Below are 12,152 nucleotides of genomic sequence, written 5' to 3'. Positions count from 1 at the left end.
ACAATGGTTTTTAGCCATTTTTTTGTTTTTTGTTTTTTTTTTTTAAATTTTGTCAGAATGGGCCTTCCATTCGGATCGGATGGTTGGACCATTATCCAAAATATTAGACCGTTCTACTCAGGAACCGGTCCCTAGAATGGTCCCCTGTCCGGTCCAGTTTTAAAAACCTTGCTTATTGGTGTGATTCTAGACTAAAATAAGTGCTTAAAAGTAAACGCTCCCAAACAGGGGCTAAGAATTCATTCTTTGGAGCTAAAAATTTTGACCCAAAACTCATTTTCAAACAGTGACTCTCTCACGAGAAAACCAGGCATACCAAAATGTAATATCCAAATGAACATTTTGGTCATAGTTGTGGATAAAGCACGGGAAGCTTGAAATGGGCTAAGTTGGGTTTAGGCCTATTCTATCTAGCCCAACTCGCAAATTCGTGGATATGGGCTACACTTATCAGTTGTCCGGTTCAACAATTGCTGCCCATTCTACGCCAGCCCAATTTGTACAACCAGGTAGGCAATTCTTGTGTCATTTGACCTGCAGAGTGCAGATGTGTGTTGCAACATTGTCTGTAGAGCGAAGTAAATAAAGAGTTGCACAAAAGCATTTTGCAAGAACCAACAAAACTACAAAATGTGGTCGACCGGGTTGCTTCGATCAGACCTCTTCAACGGTTCGACCAACGGCTGGTTTAAGACAAATTTACAGGGGGAGACCGGGGAGCCAGAACCCTTTACAGGCTTTTCTAGTTTCTTTCTTCCCAAGCTTCTTCTTTGCTTTGCTCGTTGAATCCCCCTTCTCTCCTCAGTCTCCTCTCTTCGTTCAGCGCTCTTTTGTCCCCATGTCGGTAGGTTTTCGTTCTCAATTCATCTCATTTTTCGTTTTAATCTCTATAAGGAACATTCAAATCTCATTTGGGTTTGTTCCTTTCCTCAGATCTTCGAGTACAATGGCAGTGCCCTTATTGCAATGGTAGGGAAGAACTGCTTCGCCATTGCCAGCGATCGCCGCCTAGGAGTTCAGCTTCAGACCATTGCCACCGATTTCCAGAGGATTTACAAGATTCACGATAAACTCTATATCGGTCTCTCAGGCCTAGCTACCGATGCTCAAACGCTGTGAGCATTTTTCTCTTCTCTTTGTTTTTCAGTCTTTTTCTTCTCACCTCTAATTTCCAAATTGGGGTTCTCTTAATCTTCCCTTAATGTAAAGGTATCAACGGCTCGTTTTCCGTCACAAGCTGTACCAGCTTCGAGAAGAGAGGGATATGAAACCCGAGACCTTTGCCAGTCTTGTGTCCGCTATTCTTTACGAGAAAAGGTTGGTCATTTCGTTTTGATTCCACACAAGTTGCATTATTGTTAAGATTGAACCGCTTATGTTGGAATTTGCAGAAGTCATGGTGTTTCTCAAAAACTGGATTATTTAAATTTAGGGCTGAAATAAGGTTCATCTGATCTGGATTAGACCCTTTGAGATTGGTTCTACATCCGATTAATTATACTTTGGATCAAGATTTAGGGGACCTGTAATTCTTAGTTTTGGTCCGTAACTTAAATATTGTCTAGAATCAATTGCATTTGCTTCTAGGAATATGCTTCGTATTTTAGTTTGAAGATGATATCCAACTCTAACTCTTCAATTACGTGATGTTTTATTAGTGAAAGCGTAAAATGGAAACCTATCCTTACGTGTTCAATTCAGCCCCCAGTTCTCTATACTGGCTTAAATGGAATGGTATATCATGTCGACTGACAGTGAAGTTGATGGTAAAAATTATCAAAATTGTCTGTGACTTTCCTTGAGTAAATGAGGATAAAATAGGTCCTAATAGATTGTAGACTAATACTATTCTCAATATCAGCAAGCAATTTACTCTAGATATTAGAAGGGCTTGACAAAATATCATTTTAAATTGCACATTAATCTATGCTTTGTTATTTATGCAAAGAAGTAAACAGAAACTTTTCTACATTCATCCCTGTGTAAAGATTTTTCATTTGATGTGTCTGCATTTGTCCCTTTGTAGATGGCCTATGAATGAGAACTCTATTGGATGCTGGTGGTTATCCGAAGGGATATGTCGTCTTTCCAAATTCCAATAATAGCTCATACACAAAATTGATTGTTCTAGAGATCAGTGTTTTAAAAGCACGAGGCGCAAAAAAGGTGCAAGGGCCAATTTGCCCCTGAGGCGAGAGGCGCAAGGCAAGGTGTGCGCCTTTTTGAAGCAAGGTGCAAAAATACAAAAGATTGCTAAAAAATAAAAAAAAAGTCAGAAAATTAAAAAAAAAACCAAATATTCGAAAAATGCCAAAAAAAAAAAAATTAAACATAATATTAATAAGAAATATAAACTTAATTTTTAAAATTAATGGTTTTAAAAAACGTACTATCTAAAATTAAAATACATAAACATAACATGTAAAGCATATTCAAATGAAAATTTAAAAATAAAGTCAAACATAAAAAACATTTTCAAGCATATAAAGCCCTACTTCAAGGCACAAGGCGCATCAGGCGTGCGCCTTTTGAAAGTGCTACACGTAGGACCTGGGCGAGGCGCCTACCCTAAAATGCACCTCGCCTGTGTGCCTAGGCACGCCTTTTAAATCACTGTTAGAGATGGATATTATGTATCAGATGCAGTAAAGTGTGTCTATATGTGTAACAATAACTGCTTATACAAGGAACTGATTGCTGTGTTAGATTATGTCTTAGATGTAGTAACCCTGGTGGACCTGGCTAAACCTAATAAATATCTGTGTTTGTGATAGAAGTCCCTTGCTTAAAGAATTGAATAAAAACTGAACTAACTAGACCTTGTGAAAATTTTAGTGAGAGTTGAAGGGATGCTAATAGAAAAATTACAATACCTTTGCTGGTTCTAGCTATCTGGGGTTTTCAGAGGGATGGACTGGATATGGACTTAACCTTTGACATTTTTTATTTTGCACAAAGTGGCTGTTCTCAGACTCGGCCACTTTGGCCTTTTGTAAATCAAGCTTTCTTTTTAACTTTTAATCTTCTTCTCTTCTTTTGTCCTTCTAAAGCATTTGCATGCTATTTACAGTAGAAACTCAATTTCAAGGGTTTCTAGTTTAGCATTCCTGGCCCTTTGGGTATTGGAGAGCCAAGAGCCACAGAGCCTTTGTGGATTGTTTTATTCATCCCTTTAGGCTTGATGGTGATGGTAATTCAAATAGTGTTGATATCTTTGTTTTGTAAAAGGCTTTATATATTCTCATTCCCTTGGTTTAAGTAGATTTTGGATGGGGATGACTCAAGTATAATAGTTGGATGAATGTTATTGGCATCTAAGTTGAACTAAGTTCTTTTGGACACTAGGTTTGGCCAAGCCATCTCTCTCTAGGTGGGGGTAGGATGGTTTAATTTGGCACAGCTACATTGTATGGTTGGATACTTGGGTTCTATATCCTTTTGTAGTGGGAGTTGTGCATCATTTTTTCCCATTAACCATGCGAAACACTTTTAGGCTGTTGGATTCCTTTTTTGCATCATTAATACAATATGTACACTTACCTATCCAAAATTACAATATGTACACTTCCTATTACACAAATAGCTAAAAAGAGAACAAAGGGAAGAAAGATATCAATGGCTTTATCTTTGAAATTCTCATTATTTATTCTATTGAAAGTTACTGTTTCTTATAAAAATTCTCATTGTTTATTTTGTGATGCATTTTTTTTTCTGCTGTCCTGGCTTTTTCCTAAGCTTGATAAATTATTTAGTTAATGCATAAAGAAGTTGCTCTGTTAACATAGAAAAATGTAGAAACATATTGGATTGGTTGTCTAATTTGTTTTCAGATGCTTATTATATGGTACTTTATAGATGTAATTATGTGCAATAGTTTCTGTAAGAAAAAAAAGGTGAGACCGCTAAAAGAAATGAAATGTGGTTGTTTTCATTTTGTAGGTTTGGACCATACTTCTGTCAGCCTGTGATTGCTGGATTAGGAGATGATGACAAGCCATTTATTTGCACAATGGATTCAATTGGTGCAAAGTATGTTAATTTCCTTTCTTTATCATGTTTGTATTGCTATTGTTTAGAAGTGCATACTATAGAATGCTAGCAGTTACAAATAATTAGATTGTCTTGATCTTGCCTTTCAACATAAAATCTTCTTTTTCTGTTTCTCTTTCTTTCTTTAGAAAGAACAAAACCCCAATAAAAAATAGCATAAAAACACTAATGTACTAGATGTGACTTGTGAGTGTGTGGAAAGAATACCTTGATGGAGAATTTTCAGTCAAATCATACTATGAATCAATGACTAAAATTTGGCTGGAAAGATCAAATTAAAGGGTTTTAGGGTAACCCACCTCCTAGAGTATTTGCTTGGCTATTAGCAATTTACCATTGGATAGCATCCTTACTAGAGGCTTTTATCTTCCATGTATTTGTTTTATGTACAAGAAGCAAGAGGAAGACGTGAGGCATTTATTCATTAATTGCATCTGGAAAGAACTTATTTGGGATTTCATTTTTGATATTTTTAATGCTCAGAAATAAAATCCAACCGAATTCAAATATTTTCACTGTGACCTAAAGTGTAATGGGTAGCAGAAGGACACAAATCTTATGGAGCATCATTATTTCTGCAGTTTGCTGGGGTATTTGGAAAGTGAGAAATAGATGCATTTTTTAAGATAAATATTGCTCAAGATGGAAGCTGGTTGTTGATATATGCTGTTCAATCATGGAATAATCTTTTTCTCATCCGGAATTTAAAGATATTAGTAAGGAAGATCTTGCGGATACGTATGATTTTCTATGGGTTTAGTTAATGGGAGTAGTTCAGATGTACTTGAGTTAATTTGTTCATTATTTATGTTGGGTGAAATGTCTTCACCATTCCATTGTAATCTTCTTTAACTTTTTTAGTGAAGTTGTACTTTTTACTAAAAACACAATTATTTACGGAGACAGGCAGTAGTTGCATTGTAGTTCACAATTTCTCAGATTGGGAAACGAAACTTGGCAAGAGAAAAGCCTAGACATGCTCAACACCACTAACTTGGTTGCATGTGATTCACTGTTGTATATTTTTAGTGCATTTCTAGTCCTTACAAAACCTAGATTTTCATAACCTACTTTTGAGTTTTGTCGGATTTGGGTCTAATATTAATGAACTTTTTTTGGTGAGTCACCTTATTTTGCTTACATTTGGAACTTGCAGGGAGCTTGCAAAAGATTTTGTTGTTGCTGGTACTGCATCGGAGTCTCTTTATGGTGCATGCGAGTCGATGTACAAGCCTGACATGGTTTGTTGCATATTTTATTTGATTTCTACTTTTACAAGGGGCAAATACTTGATATCTCATTTTAGTAGGCACCACCAAGTTTGAGTAGGAAGCAACAAGTCACTGAGTTTCATGTGGTTGACACAATAAAAATACAAATTCCTTGAGAAGGTTAGGCTGGAACATATCTTGAGCACAATTGGCATAATTACTAGGTTACATGTAAATACGGTAACATGGTTATCTCTTAGACTGTCTTTGGATCTAAGTGGAATTGCAATTGGTAATTTGGTAACAGGATGCGTGGGGGGGGGGCAATTCTACATGTCAGTGGTTTTAGCTTGGATAATATGTCCACTTCAACTGCAAAGTGGAATTTAGCAAAACATGGATTTTGACCTTGAATTCCGTGTTTAGAAGAATTAGAAATTATTAGTAGTTATTTAAATTCTGGAGAACCGAGGCATGAATGAAAATATGAAATTCAATTGCAAATCCACTCCTATGATCCAGGCACAAATTTGGCAGATCTATGGGTCTATGTTGTCTTGAGTCTGCATTATCTTTTGATCCGTTAAAATAATGTCCTGTCATCTTTTGACTGTGACCGAAGTTTGCTTTTGTTCAATATTATTATTATTTTATTTTATTGAAGAATGAGAGTAGTATAGTGATCTGGTGGGGGGGGGGATGGGGGGATAAACCCTTGATTGAAAAAGTAAATAGATGTATTGATAAAAAATAAATAAATAGATGTAATACCTCAAGATTCCACACTGTCTCAACTCTGAAGGTTTGAAAATGACTTGGAAGTTAAAATACAACTTTGATGGGTGTAATACCTTTATGATGGAGTAAAAAGTGCAAATCAGAAAAATATTTGTAACTGAACCAAGCATATATTATCATCTCTTTTGTTACATGCCAGAAGCCATGAGTACACGTAAGTCAACAAAGTAATTCTCTGTTAAAATGAATGGAAGTTTACATTTTGAAATATCTAAAAAGAATGATTCAAGAAAAATTCAACAGTTTTTATGTTTATTTCAGTTAAAAGAGATGAGGATATTGGTTTCAATTTCCATGGTCCTGACCCAGTTGGCAGGATATGTTAATATATGAATGCTCCTTTTGAGGGCTCTTAGCATGTAATACAGGGAGGATAGAAACCTAAGGAAAAGTAGTTGGTCTCACATCTGCAGGAACTGAAGCTGCTCCTATTAAATTATAAGGAAACAAAACAAATAAGTGAATATAAGTGTTTTAGTTTCACAAGGGTTGGCTAATTGATTCTTATGTCATGGTCATAGCTTATGAATTTTTGTTCTGATTAGTTACTTGAACTGTTACTCAGGAACCAGAAGAATTATTTGAGACCATATCTCAGGCACTGCTGTCATCAGTAGATCGTGATTGTTTGAGTGGGTGGGGAGGACATGTCTTTGTTGTGTAAGCCCTAATTCCTTCACATTTCCATCAGGAAGTGTGCTTCTGTATGCTTTAGTTTTATTCTATATCATCTATGCATGGTAAATGCTTCTCTGCTAGAGATGAACGAAAGAAAGAAGATTGCAGATAAGTGAGTTTACGATGGCATTCATTTCTCAAGCATCATTTATTCACCTTGTTTAGCATCATGGAGAGATGCATTTTATAGAAATAGTATTATTACCACCCTACAAATATAGAACATAGGATTATCGAAATTTGCCTGCAATTGGTTGGCGAGCTATATCTTATGAATGTTGACCATCTATTGGGTGGTCCAGTTTTCCTCATTGGGCTGACTGCTGGTTCATTCATGGACTGAACCAATATAATAGGACTTGTACATCTTTGCATAGTTTTGTTTTTTTTTCTTCTTCTACATAGAATCAAAGACATCGGCCATTTGTACAAGTATCATCCCTGAGTCTAGCTTATATCTGCTTGTTTGACAGTTGGGGTCGTGCTACCCACCCCCATCTTCTGTAGCACCTCTCTATTATTATCAAAAAAAAAAAACACGGCCATTTTTTATTGATGAGATATCTCCATTTTGGTTACATGTGATGACTGAGTGGAAGGCCAATGGGGAGATTTGGGGCTTTCACTGGGATTGCATGTAATCACACCCTAGTTATTGGTAGACTGACATTTTCTTTTTGGTTGGCTTTGTTGCAGTACACCAACTGAAGTAATAGAGAGAACCTTGAAGGGGAGGATGGACTGACCTCACTTCATAGAGCTGAAAGTCAGAGCTTCCTATTTCCAGTGCAGCACTCTCTCTCTAATTTCAAATGCAAACTGAAGCCTCATATTCTCAACTGGAGACTTCTATCCTGTTGGCGTTCAGGACACTACCGCCTGCCACTTTTTGTAGGGGTAGCTTCTCACCGTCCCAAAATATTCTCTTTGGATCCAGAATCAAAACTATTAAAAGATATTGTAATTTTCTTTCTCAGAATTTTGGTTGACTGATTGATTATAGGCTACCTTCAGTGACTGGAAACGCTTCAAATATTTATATGCTGTTGAAATTCTACCTTTTAAGTTCTGGGTTAATTACTTAAATATATTCCATTTACTTGTTTCAAAAAAAAAAAAACCATGTACTGAACTACTTAAATGTATTCCATGGCCATGGTTTTCAGAACTACTTAAATGTATTCCATATCACACAGATTGGTGATGTACATGCAAATGGATCGGATTCAAATTAGGGTATATTCAAATCTGACATTTTCAAGATTAGATCGATTTGATTGGATCTCACAAATGGTGATCTGAATTTGAATTTGTTAAGGATGTTGGATATCTGAATTTGATTTGATCTGATTCAAATTATGAAAAATGTAATAAATTATTGAAAGAAAAAAAATAAAAATTTATATAAAGAAAAACAAAGAATATGATTATTTTTACTATTATCATCATATATATTAATATATACATGTTATCCACATCATGTAAAGTCATGTGTGATTTTAAACATTCTACAATCCCAAACCTATCCCCTACCCTTCTTTCTAAGTGTTTGTGATAAATTTGATTAATAATAAAATACAGTAAAAATTGCTTTGTAGGAATAATTGTCGTGTGAAATATAGTTAGACAGGTGTTCAAAATACATATGAGCATTTTGGTAATTTTATTGCGCAGTAATGTGGATTAAATTGGACCAGGGGGTGTGTATTTCTAAAATATTAGGGTGTTGTGTCACATTTAAAAGTTCAAGGTGTCTATTTCTCACTACCCCAAAGTACAGGATACCTATATGTAATTTATGCTATGTTTTATTATAATCTCAATTTTGTCATTCTCATTCATGAGATGTTTGGCTACCCCTGATCGTCTTATTCTATTTAAGCCAAGAAAACAGAGTAGTCATTGCTGTCACTGTTGGAAGCATCCATCACTGAGATCGATTCCTTTATCGGCTAGAAATGTTAATATATTGTAGATCCATCTCTGGTATGACACTCACTTCAAGACCCTATTTCTTCCATTGAATATGAGATCGGATTCAGTTCCCACAAGACTAAGACTGTGCTCATTCCATATTCACAGCTACTAGCAATCGTGTATTGAAAAAATCTCCGTACTTGAATGTTTTCATTCATGGGATGATATTTATCAAAATATTCATGAAGAGATATTCTCAATGCATAGCTGTAAGTGGTTGTGAAAACCATGTGAATACAATTTTGTGAGAACTAAATCCAAATTTATCAAATAAGTTTTATTGTTTATTAATTTTTCATAGGTTATTATTTTTATTAACAAAATAAGTTTTATTTATTTTATTAATAAAAATAATTTTAAAATTGATAAAACTTAAGGCTCAATTTGGGAAGAGTATATATATAGATATGATGTATAGTGCAAAACCATGTATGTTACATTTCTAAAACTTGTATTTGCATTGTACATGTTTGTATTTGTACTCTTCCCAAATTGAACCTTATAAATTTTTAATAATATTTTTTATTTTAAATGCAATTGAAATGAATTTTAGTTTTGCTCTTTGTTTTTTGAATTGTTTATATAAGTTATTGTTAGATAATTTTTAGTTTTATTAATAGGGTAAAAGACTCAAACATACCCTAAGTTTTCAAATAAACTTAAATATACCTTGTGGGCCCACTAGACTTAAACATACCCTCCATTAGTGAAACTCACATGTAAAATCATTTAAAATTTTTAAAATCCTCTTTTTCCCTTCTTTGCCTTCTACCATATATGATTATTTCACATTATATTCACATCTCTTCTCTAGTTTTGGAGTGATGTGGAGGGTTCCTTTAAAAGATTGTGAAATTGACCCTCCAAAGCATGGGAACCACTTTGCCACCATGAGCTAAGTTCATATTTTGATTAATCGAATGAACTATAAGTTATTCTCCAGAGATTTGCCAATACTCAGGGGGTTTTTGTTGGATATGGTATGCCCTGGGGTCCAATAGTGTTTGTAATTGATATTTATTATGAATAAAAGTGCATTTATTTCATGTGTCATGTGGTGTGCCTTTGCTAATTAACTCTTGAACTACATTTAGGATTATGTTTGAGACACCATATTCATTATATCTATACTACTATAAAAAGTACGAATAGCCTCTAAAATTTCTGGAACTTTTTTAACTGAAATACCATCTTTTCTAAAATATGATCCATTTATTTGTGAGGGTAGAAAATATAATTTGAATGCTATTATTCAATGCATTCAATTCCCTTTCATTAAATTACACATTTAAGGTATTAGCTTTCATTCATCCTCATTAGATCATATACTTAAAAACATTTTATTTACTTTCATCACTAAATTCCACCAATTAAATCCATACATAATCTATACTATTTTAAAAAGTACAAATAGCCTCAATAATTTTTCTGGAATATTTTGAGGACAAAATTAATCCCTCCATATTTAAATTTATTCATAAAAAGAGGGAAAATAGGGTAATTGGTTATTGATATTAAATGACTTGGAAAAATGGAATTTTAAGATATTCAATGCATTCAATTCCCTCTCATTAAATCCAAAATTTAATGTATTAACTTGCATTCACCTTCATTGAATCCTATATTTAGGGCATTTTTGTTTCTTCTCATCATTAAATTCTATTAATTAAATCCATATATAATAAATTGATAATTTCAATAACACAAAAACTTATACTTTTAAAATATATCTTGAAAAAAGTATTTTCGTTTAGGTGGTTATAAGAAATTAAATCATTTTTTGTCAAATGGGACAATCCGTGTTGTCACAATTAAATAATAAAATACAAAAATAGATAAAATACAAAAATAGAAATAAAAAAAAATGGGAACATTTTTAACATCATATATTCTGCATATTAAACAAGAATAAGTATGATAAATAATAAAATGATTTTATTAAACGGAAATGGAATGTAAAATTTAAAACTAATTGGAAATAAAAAAATTTTCCTATTTTTACTCATTAAATATCATATCTAAAGTATATTCCCTCATTAAATCCTACATTTAACATATATTTTTTTTAACATTAAATTCTACTAATTAAATTCATAAGTTAATTTAATAGTATAAAAATAAATATTATAAAAAATAAATCTAAAAACAAAACTATTTTCTTCCCTCCTGGTGGTGGGTAAGCAATTCTACTATATAGGGTGAAATGGGTTAATAAATAATGTCATAATTAAATAGTAAAATAAATTAAAACAAAGTAAATATATAATACAAATAAAAATAAAAAGAATTGGACGTATCTTTAATATTGTATATCATTATACTAAACAAAAAAAGTATGAAATGTAAGAATTATTCTTATCAATGTTGAAATGGAATGCCAAATTTAAAATCAACCTAGAAATGAAACGATGCCGTAGTCAAATAATAAAATTTTTAAAAATAAAAATACAAAGAATCACAAAAATAAAAAATAGAGAAATATTTGGGCACATATCTAATGTTATACATTTATAAAAAAATAAAATATTGGGTATATATCTAATATTATACATTCATTATATTTAAAAAAAATAAGTATTGTACATAATAAATAAGTTTATTAATGACAGAAATGCAATACAAAATTTAATGTCAACATAGAAATCAAACTAATTTTCTTATTGGGTGGTGGGTTAGTGGTTTGGGTCAAATGGATTAATTGATAATATGATAGCTAAGTAGTAAATCATTAAAAAATAAAAAGTACAAGCAATCAAAAGAATATATAAAAAGTTATATATTAATTATGTCAAACAAAAATGAAGTATGATAAGTAGAAATTATTTATATATTATAGATGAAATGTATAACTTAAAACTAATCCAAAAGCAAAATTATTTTCTTATTTAGATGGTGGGTCAATGATCCAACCTTTCAAAGAAACTCATGATGTCATAATTGAATAATAAATATTTAAAAAAACATAAAACACAAAAAATAAAAAAGTGCAGAATATTGTTGAAAACATTTGGAAACATTTCTAATATTCTATATTCATCATATTAAATAAACATAATTGTTAAAATAAAAATCATTTTTATTATGATATAAATGAAATAATAATAATAATAATAATAATAATAATAATAATAATAATAATAATAATAATAATAATAATAATAATAATAATCCACGTGCATTTAATAATAATAATAATAATAATAATAATAATAATAATAATAATAATAATAATAAAATTCCACGTGCATTTAGACATTTACAATAAGCACTTACGCTTAGTTTTAATTATATTGTTACTTTTATTAATTTTTAATTTCTATCTTAACTATGAAATATCTAAAATTTAAGTAATTAATATGAAGAAAAAAATCTCACGTGCAATGCACGTGTTTAATTACTAGTAGTTTAAATGTTCAGAACTAATGGATAAACTTGGGT

At 32.1% G+C, this 12,152-nt stretch overlaps 1 protein-coding gene across 1 annotated transcript; it reads left to right on the top strand.

The window, feature by feature from the left end:
- Positions 1 to 696: 696 nt before the first annotated feature.
- On the top strand, positions 697 to 7,823 carry LOC148851941 (proteasome subunit beta type-3). The gene is made up of 7 exons (XM_088943995.1): positions 697 to 844; positions 934 to 1,115; positions 1,210 to 1,317; positions 3,940 to 4,029; positions 5,207 to 5,291; positions 6,625 to 6,719; positions 7,434 to 7,823. Exons 1-7 carry the CDS (start codon positions 839 to 841, stop codon positions 7,480 to 7,482), a joined length of 615 nt encoding a protein of 204 aa, XP_088800121.1. The 5' UTR covers positions 697 to 838; the 3' UTR covers positions 7,483 to 7,823.
- Positions 7,824 to 12,152: the final 4,329 nt, after the last annotated feature.

This window comes from Nelumbo lutea, chromosome 5, assembly GCF_056320005.1.
Source record: "Nelumbo lutea isolate HS-2025 chromosome 5, American lotus-T2T, whole genome shotgun sequence".
NCBI lineage: Eukaryota > Viridiplantae > Streptophyta > Magnoliopsida > Proteales > Nelumbonaceae > Nelumbo > Nelumbo lutea.
The sequence above is the reverse complement of the archived record's forward strand: the minus strand, read 5'-3'. Positions and strand labels throughout refer to the sequence as shown.